Here is a 19,113-nt window from a genome sequence, read left to right as displayed (position 1 = left end):
TTCTGCCTGCAACCACCTTCTTACTATCCATTCATCATTCCTGCAGCCGAAGGTGCATATGACTGGACTGCTTCACATACTCCTGATATAAAGACAAGGTGAAATTCAAGGGGAGTGATCAACATGAAAATAAATGTTTAGCCTCACTAATGGTCAAAGCAATGCAGATTGAAACAACTTGTTTCCTTTAAACTAGCAAAGATTAATAAGAAGGATAATATTCAGTGCTTAAGGGGGCGGCAGGGATATGGTCACCCTCATATATGCCATTAGAAGAATAAATTGGTACAGCTTTCTGAATAAGAACATGGCAGCACTTACACAAACCAGTGTGACCCCGTAGTTTTGTAAAAACACATATATATGTGAGTTTAAAAAAGACATGAAGAAGGTACAAAAATTAATAGTGGTTATATCTAGGTTGCGGATAATTTGTATTTAACATTTGCATTTCTGTTTTTCTATGTTTTCTTTAGTAGCAACTATTAGCCTTATGACTTGAGAGAAAATACATGTTAATTTCTAAATATTAAGGGAGGGAAAAAAGTATGGAGGAAAGGAAGGAAATGCTAGCAAAAGATTTAGTTTTAACGACAATGAGCCGCAGATCTCTTAAAATCAAGGTGGATTGACAGAAGGTTTGGTACAGCGAATTTTGGTCCAGCAGGAGAATCCGAAAATGACATAGAGTTTCAGATGTTTTCCTCTTAGAAAAAAATGGCCCCAACAGCCTCATGCTCAGGTAAAGAAGATTAAATGATTTAAGCCTGGGTATAAATTGGGAGTTTGGGATTAACATATACACACTACTGTATACAAAATAGATAATCAACAAGGACCTACTGTATAGCACAGGGAACTACACTCAATATACTGTAATAACCTAAATGGGAAAAGAAACTGAAAAAGATTATATATATATATATATAAAACTGAATCAGGGGCTTCCCTGGTGGCGCAGTGGTTGAGAATCTGCCTGCCAATGCAGGGGACACGGGTTTGAGCCCTGGTCTGGGAAGATCCCACATGCCGCGGAGCAACTGGGCCCGTGAGCCACAATTACTGAGCCTGCGCGTCTGGAGCCTGTGCTCCGCAACAAGAGAGGCCGCGATAGTGAGAGGCCCGCGCACCGCGATGAAGACTGGCCCCCGCTTGCCACAACTAGAGAAAGCCCTCGCACAGAAACGAAGACCCAACACAGCCAAAAATAAAATAATAAAATAAAATAAAATAAATAAAATAAATTAAAAAAATAAAAAATTAAAATTAAAAAAAAAACTGAGTCACTTTGCTGTACACCTGAAACTAATGCAACATTGTAAATCAACTATACTCCAATATAAAATAAAAATTTTTTAATGATTTAAGCCTGGCTTGGAGTTGGAGGTGCATTTGGGAAAGGCTGCAGCTTTAGTTCTGAGGACAGAGCATTCCCTGGAGTGTGGAGCACACTAAGAGCCCTCCACTCAGCGAGATGGATTTGTGAAGCGGGCACCCAGGGGCCCAGCAGTCTGTCCTGTTGTTTACATTTCTTGAACCGCCTCATCTAGAAAACTGAAAAGGACCCCCTGCCCCAAACAAACTATAGAAACCTGAAAATGGCTAAGAGATTGTTCTTCAATGTGATTCCTGTTTCTTAGTACACTCTTTATTGAGGGTTGTTTAGTCTAGTTTTACAGATTGCCTAAAGTGGATACATGTGGGATGGACTCCGACCAGGATTTGGATTAGAGGCGATTGGGAATCAAAGCACGAGACAAGCTGCAGTGAAGTCCTTGGCTTGAGAATCACCACTGTAGGAGGACTCGGCCCCTCCTATTTGTCTTTGAATCTGTAGCTGGCATAAGCCAATTGGGTGGAAAGCAACTTGGGACATTTCCTTATTTCTCCTTTTTGGCAAGTTTCTGCCCCTTATTCACCAAACTGAGTCTCTGAACTTTGCCATCTGTGATTTTGGTCAGCTGGCAGGCCACGCCTGGTAGAAAACCATGTCTCTCCCACATCCTGGGACCCAGAGGAAGTGTGGCATAAGGGCATATGGTCCAGGTTTGGCATCACACAAGAGTGAGTGATGACCCTGTGACCCTAAGGGTCTTGGTTTGTAAAATAGAGATAATAATTCTTAATCTGCTTGGGCTGCCATAACAAAAGACCACAGGATAGGTGGATTAAACAACAGAAATTTACTTCTCACAGTTGTGGAGACTGGAAGTCCTGGATCAAGGTCCAGCAGGGTTCAGTTTCTAGTAAAGACTCTTTCTGGCTTGCAGATGGCTAGTTTGCCCTCACATGGCCTTTGCTCTGCACCAGTGTCTCTTCCTAGGGTGCTAATCCTATCAGGTCAGGGCCCTGCCCTTCCTTATGATCTCATTTACCTTAATTACCTCCCAAGGCTGCATTTCCAATATAGTCACATTGAGGGGTTCAGGCCTTCAAAATATGAATCTTTGGGGAGACACAATTCAGGGCAAGCAAATACCTACTAGGAAAATTCAAATTAGAACCATGAGATACCACTTTATACCTGCTAGGATGGCCATAACCAAAAAGACAAATAATTACAAGTCTTGGTGAGGATGTAGAGAAACTGGAACTCTGATACACTACTGGTGGGAATGTAAAATAATGTAGCCACTTTGGAAAACAGCCTAACAGTTCCTCAAAAGATTAAGCATAGAGTTGCCATATGACCCAGAAATACCACTGCTAGGTATATACCCAAGACAATAAAAATGTCTACACAAAAACTTGCACACAAATGTTCACAGTGGCATTATTCATAATAGCCAAAAAGTAGAAACCATTCAAATACCCATCAATTGCTGACTGGAAAAATAAATTGTGTCATATCCATACAACTACTAATTCAGCAATAAAAAGGAATGAAGTACTGGTATATGATACAACATGGATGAACTTTAAAAATATTATGCAAAGTGAAAGTGTAACCAAGCAGAAGCCTAAGGGACCTTCCTGGGACAGACTTTAAATGATCTGTACTTGCTCTTAAAATATTTTGTCACTTTGGTTAAGTGAAAACTATTGTTTCACAGTGACCTATGATCTTATTTGACCAAGTGTTTTGAAAACTTTTTGATATTTTTGACAAACTTCCCAAATACCAAATTCTAATTAAAGTTCTTTTGACCTCCAGCTAACTTTGGGATACTTCAGAGGGCCCCTAAGGCACCTGAGAGAGAAATATTAAACCAACTAGGATTATTTGGTATGCTAAATTACATGGGAAGCATTATCACACGAGGGATAAACCTTCTTAGGTTATACTATATGGATGTCATTAATATAAATGTTCTAGAAATTATAGGAAGTTCCTAAAATTTAAATATGCCTTGATAGAATGTTATCAGTCATAATTCTAGTTATTACCTTAAAATGTATGTCACAGCAACTTGGCTAAGTCCGTTTGTCAACTGCATTGCAATCAGATCTTTAACCATGCCTTCTTATGTCTTTAGTCATTCATAAACAGTTATTGTTTCACTCTGATGCTTTTGCAAAAATGCTTTGTCATCATGAAGAGTCAAAGAAAGGACTTTTTGACAAGTACAGGTTTCTGATAACTTTCAGATAATACTGCTGAACTGAGTAAAAATTAAAGAATTGTAATGGAAACCCTGATGGTTTCATAAAACTGTTAACAAAAAGGATTAGTTACATAGGACTGAATGAACTGATAAATATGGTTATAATTTTATGGTTTTTGTCCAAAACATTATTGGCTTTTAATCTGTTTTCCAGATATAAGGAAACCTTTCCCCTTAAGCTAAATATAATTTATAACAACTTGGTAAATTACACTTTTGTAAGTAAAATTGAAACACTTATCTTTTCCCTCTACCTGATCCTTCCAGAAATTGGAAATTCTTGGGTTTCCAGCAGGCTTATCAGGTGAATAAGAGAGGTCACCTCCTGACGGGTGCAGGAATATCAAGATATTCGGGGGACTTCAAGAAGAGAGAAATTCACCCAAATCTATAGATATTGCAGGCACAATCTGACGACAAGCCCATGGTATGGCTTTCCTGGTCTTGAGAGGCCTTTTAAAAGTTCAATCTGAGGTTCCTTATGAAAAGTTCCAGCAAAACCAATTTAAAAGGGCCTATGTGATCAATTAACCAGACTTACTTTGCAACAAATTAGTTTTAATTTGGCTATATTTGGTAAAAATGAGCGCAATTTTAGAAAGAAAAAGATTATGTTTCAATGGATATTAAATTCTAGTTTTGTTAATTGAGGTCAATATTTACTGCTTAAGACTCACTTCCCAAGTAGCTCCTTGTTGCTATGTTACATTATTGTAAAGTCTGAGTTATTAGGAGGATATTCTAAGCTTGTTTCTGAAGTCAATCACAGTACTGTATCTTTGGATGAAGATCAGATGCCCCATGACCTGCAACCAGGAGATTATGCACACTGGAAAAGGCATCATTTAAAGAACCGTTATCAAGTATTCTTAAATACCTCATGCACAATGAAACTGAAGGGAGTTAACTCTTTAATTCATATTTCCCACTTAGGAAAGACCTCTGCATTGGACTGGTCTATAGAAAGGTCTATTGATCCCAAATAATATCCACACCAGGACAAAAAGAGGATGACAGCAATGGTAGGCAGCTAACCCAAGAATCCAGACCAGGTCTATAAGCCCTATCATACTAATTTAATTGAACTCTTTACCAAAACTTTGTCTCCCTATCAACACTGAAAGTTATTGTTTTACTTCTAACCATATTTTGCCCCCAGTGTTTAAGATGGAAAGAAAATTCTCTAATGAAGTTGTCACAGAGTATAACTACTCATGACACATATCACTCCTTGCTTTAGGTCTACTGCTTGAAGCACATGTACAATGTTTTGCATGACAATTCAGTGTAATTGATAAAAATGTATAGCCTACAAACTGTTTCCCCATCAGCATACCTCTGTGCTTATTTATTTTGTCTGATTATTTTCTCCCAATGTGGATAAGTAGGCAAATTATATACACATACACACACACACACACACACACACACACACACACACACACAAAGTAGGCCTAGCACCGAGGGACATCATGGACCCAGGGCAGGCAGCAACCATCCTGGCAACAAGGGACAATTATTTTGATTATTAATGCTTTCTATCAAAAGTGGGAAATGTGGAGGAAATTTTCACATATTGAGGTCTGGGAAAGTAATTCTGGCTTATACATGACTTAAATTGAACTTTAGGCTAACCAAAACAGCCCGTTTGTGGCCTACTAAACATACATTGTACATCTGCTTTAACCACTGAAGAAAAAATTACTTTTTTAAAAAATGGAATAACTGTAGTTCAGGCATCCAAAATAGAGCTGGATGGCCATTATGGACGTGGTTTCAGACTATTTTACTATATTACTGAGAACTTGAGTTTTCTAAACAGTATCAGACTCAAGGACACCACCAGATGTTCTCAAAACAATATCTGCTAGCAGCTGCCAACTGCAACCTTACAGTCTCAAGGTCTCCTCTTGTAACTGTGAAACCTTTCTCTTACTTGAGGAATAGTAGTGGCAAACAAGGCAGCTCAAGCTATAGCCTCCCAGCTAGGCCCTAGATTCTTTAGCCAGAATAGTATTAGATAATAAAATTGCTTTATATTATATTTTGGCAAAAAAGGAGACATATGTGTATTGACCAATAGCTCCTGTTATGTATAATTTGTATCTCTGGACTGGACAGCTGCATGTAAATCAATGAAGTTAGAACACTCCCTCATACCATACACAAAAATAAACTCAAAATGGCTTAAAGACTTAAATATAAGATGTGACACCATGAAACTCCTAGAAGAGAACACAGGCAAAACATTCTCTGACATAAATCATAGCAATATTTTCTTAGGTCTCCCAAGGCAATAGAAATAAAGGCAAAGATAAACAAATGGGATGTAATCAAACTTATAAGCTTTTGCACAGCAAAGGAAACCATAAACAAAATAAAAAGACAACCTAGGGAATGGGAGAAAATATTTGCAAATGATGCGACCAAGGGCTTAATTTCCAAAATATACACTCATACAACTCAATAACAAAAAAACAACCCAATCAAAAAATGGGCAGAAGAGTTAGACATTTCTCTAAAGAAGACATACAGATGGCCAAGAGGCACATCAAAAGATGCTCAACATCACTAATTATTGGAGAAATCAAATCAATCAATCAAATCAAATAAATCAAAGCTACAATGAGGTGTCACCTCACACCAGTCAGTATGGCTGTCATCAAAAAGTCTACAAATAATAAATGCTGGAGAGGGTGTGGAGAAAAGGGAACCCTCCCACACTGTTGGTGGGAATGTAAATTAGTGCAGCCACTATGGACAATAGTATGGAGGTTCCTTAAAAAACTAAAAATAGAGCTACCATATGATCCAGCAATCCCACTCCTGGGTATATATCCAGAAAAGACAAAAACTCTAATTCGAAAAGATACATGTACCCCAATGTTCATAGCAGCACTATGTATAATAGTCAAGACATGGAAGCAACCTAAGGGTCCATCAACAGATGAATGGATGAAGAAGATGTGGTATATATATACAATGGAATACTACTCAGACATAAAAAAGAATGAAATAATGCTATGTGAAGCAACATGGATGGACCTAGAAATTATCATACTAAGTGAAGTAAGTCAGACAGAGAAAGACAAATATCATATGATATCACTTATATGTGGAATCTAAAATATGATACAAGTGAGCTTACAAAACAGAAACAGCCTCAAAGGCATAGAAAACAAACTATGGTTACCAAAGGGGAAAGGGGGAGAGAAGAGATAAATTAGGAGTTTGGGATTAGCAGATACAAACTGCTATATATAAAATAGATAAACAACAAGGTCCTACTGTATAGTACAGGGAACTATATTCAATATCTTATAATAAACTATAATGGAAAAGAATATGAAAAAGAATATATATGTGTATATACATACATATATACATATATATGTGTATGTATATATATTATATATGTATAACTGAATCACTTTGCTATATACCAGAAACTAACATAACTATAAATTACTATAATTTAACACAACTGTAAATTGACTATACTTCAATTAAAAAGAAAACCTGGAAAAGTTGAAACGCAAATATGGAATAATTCAAAAGGCTACTTGTTTACTGGATGTATGTAAAGAGGACCCACTCCAAAACTTATTTTCCTGGTTGCCATCTAAAATAGGAGGACCATTTTGGGGAATACTACAAGGTGCATTTTAATCATTATCCTTATTGTAATATGTCTACTAATTTTCCAACCTTTGTACAGGTATTATGACAAAGCAATCAAAGAGAGAGGTAATGTTTTCATAATACGAAATGCTGATGCTAAGCTTGGAACTGGAGAGTATATCCAACTCTGTGTCCATTCCCCAGACTGAGGCAGGACTATGCCACATTTCAGCGGGAAGTATCCAGAGCCCCATTCCCTCCAAGATTTGGGGAAAGTTGAAACAGAGTAGGGGCTAAAACCAAGTCCTCCTAAAAGTGAGTTCCTCTGCCGAGTTAATGGTTAACTTCTTTAACCAAAACTTTATTCCCTTTCTTGTCCTGCACTGGTTCCCCATCAAGTTTGAGGAATATGAAAGAAAAGAAGGGATTGTAATCAAGTAGAACGCTATGGGGCCTTCCCTGGACAGACCCCTCCATATCCTCCATCTACCTCTTGTTTATAGAAAAACTTTAGCCTCCTAGACTTTCCCCGAGTTCCAAAGAACAAATTTAATTAGAGACGCAAGGAAATGCAGAAACAAAGGAAAACAGTCAAGCAAGACAAAATAATAATAGTTTAGCCATTAAACAAAGTCAAGGACCTTTAGCTCCTCCTCAAGGGCTATAGATAATATTCTGAGCCATATCCTTGAGCTGTTTTGCAGCTACTGAAACCCCCACCAGGTGGAAGAAGTTAACTGAATGCTGACCACAAGCAGGTAGACCCCAGACTGATTAGAACCAGAAGGTTGATGATGTTGACTCCTGATTACCTCACCACCAACCAGTCAGAAGAATGTCCACAAGCTGATCATGTACCCCACAACCTTCTCCCTCACCCTGCTTTAAAAACCGTTCCCTGAAAGCCATCAGGGAGTTTGGGCTTTTTCCTTTGGAAGTTAGCTTCTGGTACTACTTACTTGGTGCCCTGCAAAAAACGCTGCACTTTCTTTCACCGCAACCCATTGTCAATAGATTGGCTTTGCTGCACACGGGCGAGTCAACCCAAGTTGGGCTGAGTAACAAAAGAAGCCAGTTACAAAAGACTACATTATCCCATTCTGTCCATTATAGGTAAATTCATAGAGATAGAAAGCAGATTAGTGGTTGCCAGGGTCTGGGGTAGGGCGGAATAGGGAGTCACTGATAACAGGTTACAGAGTTTCCTTTGGGGGTAATAAAACATGCTCTGGAATTAGATAATGGTGATGGTTGCATAACCTTGTGAGTACGCTAAAAAGCACCGAATCATACACTTTAAAAGGGTGAATTCTATGGTATGTGAATTTTAACTCAATTAAAAAAAATTTTTTTAAATGCACACACACACACACCAAAAAAAAAAATCCTACCACATAGGATAGTTAAGACGATGAGTGGGCTTATGTGCACGTGGCACAGTGCCCAGCAGAGCTCCTCATGGATAACAGCTGTTTTTATTTTCCACAATCTACGTAGGGTCAGAAAGAGTGAAGGTAGTACAGCCATAAACATGGTCACATTAGCCTAACATCTCTGCCTCTGATGTCCTCAGGGACATTCACTGCAGGGCCCTACCTCCTTCTCTGCCGTCCACTGCCTGGCGTTTGCACCGTTCCTCGCTCTCCGCTGGGTGGTCTGTCCGGCTCCCACCACCCAGGCTACTCAGGCGAGAGGCCCAGGGGTGCGCCTCCGACCCTGTCCTCCCGCAGACCCCCTAGTCCTCCCTGCTCAGGCCTCTACAAGCAGCCCGGCTCTGCTCACCCCGCCCACCCCCGGAAACCAGGCCAGGAGACCAGGACACTTCCGGCTTCACCCTGGACCCACCCCTCTCTCCTCTCCAGGTGCTTCATCTTTAACCATAGGCCTGGTTTCTAGGGCAGAAAAACCTGCTTGGCCCTGGGCTGCTCTCACCACAGGCTCCCCATTGAAGCCCAAGATAAAGAGGCAAGGGCTCCCCCAGGGCTGGTTCTGAGGGCAGCTAACAGATGGGTGGCAGACTGCAGGTAGCAAGAGCTCAGGCTAGTAAGTCATCAGGATTTGTTCTCTCCTGCCAGCTTCTTCCTTCAAGCTGGAGCCAAAGTCACAGCTCACCCAGGATGGCAGCTCCTACCGGCAGGATAAAAATACCCTTCAGTTTGACTACTGAGCCCACCCCACGTGTGACCAATTCAGCCATTAAGGGCAAGGAGAGAGGAAACAGGACAGAATGGCTGTGACTTCCCTACAGGGAAAGGCAGTCCGAGGAGCCTCCTGCTTGCTGACACACGGACGATGCGGGATTTCAGGGCTCATAGGAAGTTCCAATCACATCGGTGCCCTCAGCATCAGCATGAAACCTCTGATGATTAGCATGAATGTTTCTGACTTTTATTGTCCATCGACCCCTTTGAGGATTTATGGGAGCTCTAGACCATTTCTTCAGGAAAAAAATCCACAGAGGTGCATTTTCACAAAAAATTACATATGATCTCAGAGGATGTACAGAACTCTTGATGCTAAGAGGTCCATAAATCCCTGGGCCAGAATAGACTCTATAGTAAGGCAGAAAGAATTTAGGACCCAGCCATCAGAAATAGCAATGAGGTGCTGGAAAAGGATGGAAGCAAGGATGTTGATCTGTCCAGCGCTGCGTCCTAAGAATGCCTTCTGTCTGTGCTGGGGACAGGGGCACAGTGGGGGATGCTCTAAATGTGAGACAGACCCTTGGGCACCCACAGTTCAGGGCCAGAAACAGCAAGGAGACACCTCGGATCAAAATCAATAAAAGAGCTCCCTGGGAAGTAGCTGGAGAAGGAAGCCCCAGAGAGCTGATATATAATCCAGCCTCTACTGATGAGGCATTTCTAAAATCGATTGCCTCATCCCTCACTGGCAGAGGCGGCCTCTGTCGGGTTTTAGAGGTTTCCTGGGCACTTCCAATCAGCTCTCTGCTGGGCCACATCATGAAATCACCACCCTAATGCCAGAGCCAGCAGTTATCCAACGCTGAGATTGCTGTTCCCACCGGGGGGGTGGGGAGGTGGGTGGGGCAGGGTTCCTAGCAGTGGAAGCAGGAGCATCTCAGTGCCCTTGAACATACTGGAAGTGCCACGAGAGTGTCAGGCCATTGGACCAGCGGGGAAAGGAAGAGGTTTGATAGAGAGCCTGAGGGGCCCCAGAATTCCATTGAGAATAATCATGTTCTTCTCCAGGAGGACACAATGACTGTGGCTCCTCTTGAGAACTCTAGAGCCAGCATTTGGGCCTGTTGAGAGCAATAGAGTCCTCAGGTCAGTCTCTTACCGATTAATCATCAGAAGGCAGGACATAGGTGTATATTTTGTATTAAGGTCAAAGATCCTATTTTCAAAGAGGTTTGTCAGTTGATCAAAGAAGTCTAACTGAGAGCACTGGAGCAGCCCGGGCTGTCTCCAAGGTCTGGCCACCACCTGCCCTCTCCCCTGCTCCACCCCCTGTCTGGTCTATACCTCTCTGCTTCTGCTGGCTTGGTGTTTCTGATTACAAGCCTCCCATTGCTTTAGAGTAACTGTGCATTGCTTCTGTTAATTTTGGTATCTACAGATTTGTCCAGCTTCAGAACCCAAACTCTAATGACTGCCCTATATTACTGTGCTAGATTCTATTCCAAAGGGTGTAATTTAATGACTAGTCTAAAACCTCAGCTCTCAGTTTCTAGCAAACACCTTGAAGTAAAAGAAGCCTTGGCCCAGGAGTCAGGCAATGTGGGCTCTAGTCTTGGTTTTCCACTAACTTATATGTCTTTTATGTCCCTTGGGTCCCTCAGTCTCGTCACCTGGATATGAGCAGATTGGATACAAAGAGCTCTGTGATCCCTTCTGACTTTCCTGAAGTCAGCTATAGGTCAACTGCAAGGTAGGGATCCTCCATGGGCCACTGAGAGCACCAAGCCTTCCAGCCCCAGTGCTGGGGGTGACCTCAAAAGGGACCCCAGTGGGGTTCCTGGAAAACATTCCAGTTCTTTAACACAGCTCATTCCATATCCCTCTGGAAAGACTACACAGTGTCTCCTCAAAGTCCTTCCAGCGGAAACTAGAGTGGATCGCTATTGCATTCTCCTTCCCAAGGTCCATTCCCTCTTCCTCTAGTAATGGCACCCTAGTTTTCCCTTAAGGAACTATCTTTTCTTTACTGCCAGTCCTTGAGGGTTGAGCTCCAGGGATAGGCTCATGAAAAGCTGGGCAAATAGCCTATTTTTCACCCCAGTGGTTGACTGATGATTGGACCAAGGACAAAAGGCAGACTCAAATCAAGACTTTGGCTGGAGATGCTGGTGGCCTTTTGGCCTCCTTATGAGAAGAGTCTGTTGGAATGAAGCAACACAAGGGAATCAGAGCTGGGAGCTGAAGAGGGGATAATTGTTGAGAACATCATTTGAGCCCCTAGATCCAGCCATGCATGAAAGCCTACACCTGGACTTCTTAGTTACCTGAGCAAATAAATCCACCCCCACTTTCTGTTGTTGTTGTTTAAGTGAGTTTGAGTTGAATTAGGTGTCAGTAATGTGTTCTTTGAACTTTCTGCTTTTCTCATTCATGCATGCCCCTCTGTCAATGTTGCCAAATCCTAGCCATTTTTGATTAAAAGAAGAGGAAGGGGAGGAAGAGGAGAAAGAAGAAGAAGAAAAGGAGAAAGAAAGAGAAGGATAAGAAGAAGTTGTTAAATCTAAAAGCTGCATGAAAGGCAAGGTCTAATGTAGTGCTGGTAATTATATAGCACTGTTGCCACCACTCCCTGCCCTGTACCCATCACAAATATCACTCATTTATAAGAATTCTTCTCAATGCAGAATTCTTGGCAGCCATTGCCAATCATTTGGAGTTGCCTCCAACCTGAAATCTATTTTCCAACAAAGCTAAAGAGACCTACATCATTACACTGTGACTGGGACTGGGAGATGGTTTAAACCAAAGCAGAGGATTAACTACCATGGCCTGTCTGGAGGACACTAGTTGATCACAAAGACAGAAGCAACTTTGATATACTGGCAAAATCAAACAGTGCTAATAGTTAGCCCTGAGCCACTGCCAGGGTCAGCCCTTGGGGAGGGGTCTCAGAGAGAAAAGCATAGAGTTTGGTTAATTGGCCCCTGGAGCTGAAGCATGGGCAGGAGAGGTCTGGTGGGTGCCATCTTAACCCAGAGGGCTAGGCAGCCTCACATGGCAGCCTTGGGGGGGGCCTCAGCCCTGGCCCACACCCAATGTCAACACTGGCCACAACATGATGGTGAGCCCCACCTACACACCAACTGGCAACTCAGGGCTCCCAAGGCTGCCAGTTCTGAGCAGGTAACATTTTCTTGGGCATAAACCTCTGATAACAACAAGTGCTGGTTCTTTCTAAGTTGGCACATTTCTAATTCTGAAGCTGACGGATGCTTTTCCCACTCTCCCAGAACTCAAAATCAACTTGACATTTCTAAAATTACATTTTGAAGGCAATGAATCTATAAAGTGCAAATAGAAACATTCTGGCTCCCTCCCGTAAATGTGAATATTCTTTCTATATTAGCTGAGACAGGGGGAGTGGGGAAGGGAGACTTGCACCTCCAAGGGATAGAAGTGTTCAAGGAGCAGGTGCTCTCTGAATGTCCCTGAGAGTTCAGAGCAGCCTCACGACATGGGATGAAAATTAAGCAGAAGCAAGACTGGGCACGAAGAGGCGAGGCACCTTCGACTTCTAGACGAAGACAGCCCGGCCCCGCGGTGGGTCCCAGAGGAAGCCCCCTGGCTGGGCCAGCACACAGGACACTTAAAAGAGAATCAGGCAGCAGCTGCTTCTCCTTAAACTGGAGAGGTGGTCGAAGGGGCTTTGTGTGAGCCACGATCGAAACACACCTATCAAGAGGGATCAAGAGGGATCAAGAGCCTGGCCGAGAGGACTGCAGATGGGACAGGGAATTGAATCTTTTTTTTTTTTTTTTTAACAAAAATGTAAAAATCCAGGGAGAAAATGCCTTTTTTTTTTTTTTTTAAATTGTAGCAAAGGCTGTCCAGTGACCACAATCCTCTTCTCCCCTTCACCCACAGATCAACCGTAAAATGCAACCTGTTAGTATTTAAAGTGATCCATTCAACAGAAAAGAACCCCGCACCCCTTGCCCTCTGCCAGCCAAGCTCCCTGGGCCTCCAGCCTGGACAGAGGGAGTCAGGCCCTCCTGCTTCACCTCCTTACAGGGGCTGTTGTGGGTTTTTACAGCTGCAAACAAATGGGACCCAGGATGAAACTATGAGGCCTTAATCAACATTCCACACAGGGCAGCTCCATTCAGCAATCATTAATCCAGTGCTTACAAGGTGACTCCAGGGCGCTCATTACTGGGGAGACAGAGAAGATTTGGGGAAATAGAGGCCTTGTTTTCTGGGATCGCAACACCCGGTGGTAGAGGCAGATGCAGACAGCACAGGCCTTCTGAGGAGATGGGAGGACAAGGGAGGGAGATGAGGAGCATTTCTCCAACGGAAAACTGCGGGCTACACTTTGAGAGGTCCCTGTGGGGGAGATGGGGTCTGAGGAGGCTCCTGAGGGGTGGGTAGCATCGTGGAGGTGGCTGAGGGCACGGAGCCGGGGCATCCTGGGTGGAGTGCGCAGCAAACGCACAGGCCGAGATGAGAGGGAGTCTTAGGGGCACAGCAAGCCCTCCTGTGGGGCGGGGGCAGGGTAGTGAGCTGAGGCCCTGGGGGTGCACACCAATCTCCTCAAAGACCACGAATGCCGGGCTGAGGAATCTGCTAAATGAGATTCTAACGAAAGAGACCCCTGTGGAGAGCCGTGCTCCTCCGGCCCGGAAGTGAGCTGAGCTGAACAAGCCACATACGCACCGCCGGGGTCCCGGTGCCATCTTACCTGCGTCTCCTCCCGCGCAGAGGGAGGAGCGCCTTCCGCAGGCCGGGCGCCAGGCTGGGCCTCCCCTGGGCTGGGCAGGCCCAGCGTCTCTGTGCACGTGGAGAAGTGGCCCCAGGAGACCCTTTAGAGGCTGGGGACTGAGGCTGCAGGAGCGCAGCTGCGCTCCTAACACCTCCCGGCCCAGCTGAGCTCGTAGAACCAAGGCCTGGCTAGTCCGTCGTAGACTCCGCCCCAACTCAGTGAAAGGCGTGGAACACGGGCTTCTGCGGACGTGTGTGGCCTCTCAGCCCATCACCGGTGACACGGGCGGGAAGGAGAGGCACCAGCCCTGGGGTCTCTGACAAAGGTGGATTATCTGAGTCGCTTATGCGCCCACACGCAGAACTGCCGCCCTCATCCCTGCCCGCGCTGGCAAGAGTCCCCGCCCCTCCCCCACTGCCGTACCTGGGGGATGCATGGGTCACATCAGCAGCTTCATGCAGGTGGGACCCGTCCTTCTCCCCCGTCCCTCTCCAGCCTCTACTCCCACAGCACCTCCCCACTGAGTCCACACGACAGACTCATTTATTAACTTGACTTTGCGTGTCAAATATCTTTTCCGTTTAATTAAAAAAACAAAACAGTTAATGTCACAAGGGGCTCCAGAAATACATGCTTTTGAATTCCAGCCATGGAGAGGACTAAAGGAGAGCTGGGATCTGCAGATATGGCTGCTTTCCGCAGAGGGATTTGTGCAGCCCCGACAAGCTCACTGCCCTTGAGAGAACCCACCGCACAGCAGGCAGGGGCTGTGGGACAGAGTCTTTGGTTGGCGGGAGCTTCACCCAGAGCTCTCCGAAGGTGGCTCGGCAGGAAGAGGGAGTCTCCCTACAGCCCCCCTCTAAGGGGGGACACGGGCAAGGGGGTACAAGAGGAGGCATTTAAGCCTCCCTAGCCTCCCGCTGCCTCTGAGGCTGTAGGACACCTTATTTAAACCTAACAAAAAGTAGGTTTATGATTTGAACTTGGACCTCGTAGCAGCCCAGGGACACGTCGGCACGATGCAGTTGTGGGCAGGAAAACGGTGGGCCTGGAAACCGCTCCCAGATCACCCTGTATTGTCAGGTCCACATAGAGAGCACACGGGAACCCTTTACACCAAATAAAAGTAAATAATTATACCAATATAAACAGGGCCTTTGACCCTTTCATTTTATTAAAATGGCACGTAAATATTAAAACAGCATACTGATCACTTCCTACATCTGCAAGCCCCGGGGTGTGCTGATTTGCAGCCGCTTGTGGGCTCCTTCCTGGAGGCTGCAGACTCATGCATTCAGCAATTCATGTTCTTTGTCGGTTTTCCCAACAGCATCAGGATTTGATAATGGGTCGAGATCGGCGAAAAGGCTGAACCAGGCAGTCAGGTCCGAGGAGGGCTTGGCAGGCTCTGGGGAGAAAAGAGCAAACATGAGCACACCTACCTTGCTAACTCCCACCTCTGCCAGGCTGCAGGCAGGTGGGTCCAGGTGCATCTTGAAGAGGGAGGACGCTCAATCTGACAAACCCCATTGTTCTTTGTCTCTAAGCCTTGTTAGGGTATTCCATGCCCCCCTGTTGGCCGGTTGGCTGAGTAACATTTTTAAACCATGGTCTTTATACAGTTCAATGCACAGTGATCCTTTGTGTTAACCCACACCTGCACCTCCACCCAGCGATGGCCACAGCCCGCAGAGCTGCCTGAAACCCCAGGCCCCATGCTTCACCGCCACCAGGAAATATCAGTCATTTCAGAAATCACACTGAATGTCTCAAGAAGCAAGGTGCTTCCTGGAGGAATCTTTTCAAATCTGCTGGGTTAAGAGAAACACCGTGGTTACTCTTTTCAGCCTTTAAAGCAACAGGTCCAGAAGGGGGGAGGGGGGGATGGCACCTAGGCCTGACTGCCCCTCTTCTCTCAAGGTCACTGCCTTCTTTAACCCTCTCCCATCAGAGGAAGGGGGCCTGTGATAGGCCTCCCCTTCCCCACTGGGCTCTAAATTGCCCCCATACCCCTTACACTCCAGCCTCAGTGGAACAGCCTTCAGCTGTCCTTTCACCAAACCACCTGCCCTAACTTCTTGAGTGCCACGATTACAGAGCCAAATTATTTTCCAGATGAGGAGAACATTTTCAAAAGAGCGCCTGATGCAAGTGATTTACAAATAAGTTGGGGGCTCTTCTCTATATAAATCATTCCACATGAGAATCTAAGTTCATTGGCTTGGATGACCCATGCTTTTTTTTCTTTCTCCAACAGGTGGGAGTATCAAAAGCATGAAGTAAATGTCTCTCTGACAGGTTATCCTTCTAGCTGAGGGCAGCTAGGAATGTGCTTGCCATCTGGTTGAAAAGAGTCTCAAAAAATATTGGTAGCACAAGTTGCTAAAAGTGGTTATATGAGAGTGATAGAGAATATTGATGGGACTATACCAACATACACAGGGCTTTTAATCTTTTCGCTAAAAAGCACTTAAACATTAAGACAGTGTACTGATCACTTTATACTTCTGATTCTCCTCCCTTTGTTGTTTAAAGTCTCCTGTGGATATATTATTTTATAATGAGATAACAATGCCTCTATTATGGAGATAAGCTATTGCAAGCAAGACTAGTTAGTAACTGTGCAAGTTATTACTATGTAACATTAATTTCACATTGTGTGCAGTTAGCCCCCAAAACACTTGGTTTATTTTGATATGATAAACTGAGACTTCAGAGATCTCAATATAGCTTGGTGGGAGCGGGGGAGACATCATTTTTTTTTTAAAAAAGGGAGTAATTTCTCTTTCTTCAGTCATGTAGGAGGTCACACAAGGAAACTGTATGGGGCAAGATTGACTTAGGAGGATTAGTGTGTTCTTGATAGAGAATATCAAGATATCTTAGAGACAGCACCAGCGAAAACACTCTCCACAGCTCCCCTCCCCTTCCCAGCACCTTCCGATGGTGGGTGTGGCCCTGCTGTGAGGAGCCAGGTAACTATACCTCAGGGGCTTGGGGGTCCTCACATTCCCCAGACCTCCACTGCCGGAGGGAAAACCAGGTGCAACTATTTGCACGACACCCAAAAAACATCAAGGGAATGCTTTCTGATGAAAATAAAATTGGCACTTCCTTTAACTTCCTGTGGTCAACACAGGGAAAGTGGGTGATGACCAAAGAAAGAGAGAGAGCTGCAAATACAGATGAGATCTTCCTCAGGCAGATGTTTTGTCTCAAAAGAACAGATTTCACAAGCTCCAAAGGCCCTCTTTTGACAACTAAGACACCTGGCTCTTCCTGAAAAGCACTAACCAAATGCCTTGTCTGGTGGAAGCAATGGTATTTTCAGCTAAGGATCACCAACCTCAGTGGCCTTTTCTCCCTTACTGTTGTCATCCAATCTTGGGAAGCACCCGGTCACATGGAGATAGATGTTTGAGTCTTCCTCATTAGATTTGATAGAGGGAGTTATGAATTAGGACATTAAGCCAGGAAAAAAGTTAGAATGTTAGTTCCTAGGATCATGCCGAACTCTCCACCCATGCAACCCCTCCTTTGAACCCAAGGTGCTCACATGGAAATTAGTAAAGAAATAAAGAAAAGGGTGTTAGGCCAGTGAAAATGAAGGCAACTGTCATTTAAGGGGGATAGAACACTGTATTACCTTTCACTGCAGGGCTACTGCCATTTGGACTGCTTGCCTTTGGTGCTAGCCATGGAGGAGAAGTAGGATTGACATTGCTCTCTGACAAGCCTAATGTTCAAAACCAGAGGTTGTTAGATCTAGGGAAGGGCAGTTACACTGCCCCATCAGTTCCTGGGGCACACACATGGCTCTCAACTCTGATGGCCTTCAAAGAGAGAGAGGAGGGTGGTGTGCAAAGACCCTTCTCCCATGTTCCTCATACCCGGAATATGTTTCAGGGGAGAGTGGATATGTATAATCATGCCCACCTTAAAAGTAAGGGAAACTAGGGAAAAGACTGCATTTTGAAAAGCAAATGAGAAATTGCTAAGGTTAAAGCATTTTTGCTTTCACTTTTATACCCATTTTTCTTACCAAGTGACATCATTTCATGGTCACCCCAAAGATTATCAATAGTGTTGCAAGGAAATCAAGTGCCTTGTTTTCCTGTCACAAATGGGGAAAGCTTAAAAAAGTAAACACCATTAAATGTAGCAACAGAACTAGGGAATGGCTGGTCTTCTCTACTTCCAATATGATCCAGTTCATTTATTTTCCATACAGCTAATTTAAATTGGGAAGTTTAGTTAATACAGAGAAGTAAATGGTAGTCCAGTCCAAATATATGAGGGGAAAGAACATCCCCTTAACTTGATGTCGTACCCTTACAAATGACATTGATCTTGTCTAACCCACTGTTCTGAAAGGCCCCCTGTGCTCTGCCTGCCCCTAATGATTAAGAGGCATTCAGCAGTCCTGCTTTGGGGGAAGCAAGCCTAGTTTCCCCCCAGTATTTACTGTCTGTGCTGGATGTTTCAGCATGACTCATTTAATTTAGAACTTTACCATATACTTCTTTGCACGTCTGCTTTAATTCTTCATGTGTAAGTCCTGTCTTCTCAGTGAGACAGGGAACTGTTTCTTCAATGTGCTCCATAACACCTAATGTGGTACAGGTAGGTGTGTGTGGGTTAAGGCCATTGCTGATTCTCACTGTGAAACGTAGACCATCAGATGAGGCACCACTGTTGAGTCCAAATGGTTAAAACTGTATCCTTTCACTGGGATGCTCTGGTCGCAGTGTTTTCTACAGAAAAGGTTTTGTCTCTGATAAGGCCCCCATGAGACATCACGTTGAGATGGCAGAGTTCAGCTGGGGCAGTGAAACCAATTTCTGGAGCAAGCAAGCCACTCAGTATATGCCACAAAAATGATAAGATGTAATGCTGTTTGTTTACCCTACCATTCTAAGATTTGTGATAAGGGACCTAATTATAGAATCATACTATATTGATTAGCTTGTACTTTTGTCTC

The 19,113-nt window shown here is 44.0% G+C and overlaps 1 protein-coding gene across 11 annotated transcripts in view; it reads right to left on the bottom strand.

Annotated features, from left to right (window-relative positions):
• Window positions 1-15,266: 15,266 nt before the first annotated feature.
• The window catches only part of ICA1 (islet cell autoantigen 1), a 142,621-nt gene continuing 138,774 nt past the window's right edge, over window positions 15,267-19,113 (bottom strand). For 10 of the 11 annotated variants that reach the window (XM_061198532.1, XM_061198534.1, XM_061198538.1 and 7 more), the window contains one exon: window positions 15,267-15,540. In XM_061198532.1, coding sequence (XP_061054515.1) covers window positions 15,419-15,540 — 122 coding nt within the window. In that variant the 3' untranslated portion in view covers window positions 15,267-15,418. Of the gene's footprint in view, window positions 15,541-17,778; window positions 17,869-19,113 lie in introns of all 11 variants that reach the window. The other variant, XM_061198543.1, reaches the window with a different exon arrangement.

Source organism: Eubalaena glacialis, chromosome 8 (assembly GCF_028564815.1).
Source record: "Eubalaena glacialis isolate mEubGla1 chromosome 8, mEubGla1.1.hap2.+ XY, whole genome shotgun sequence".
Classification (NCBI taxonomy): domain Eukaryota; kingdom Metazoa; phylum Chordata; class Mammalia; order Artiodactyla; family Balaenidae; genus Eubalaena; species Eubalaena glacialis.
This window is presented reverse-complemented; position numbering and strand designations above follow the sequence as displayed.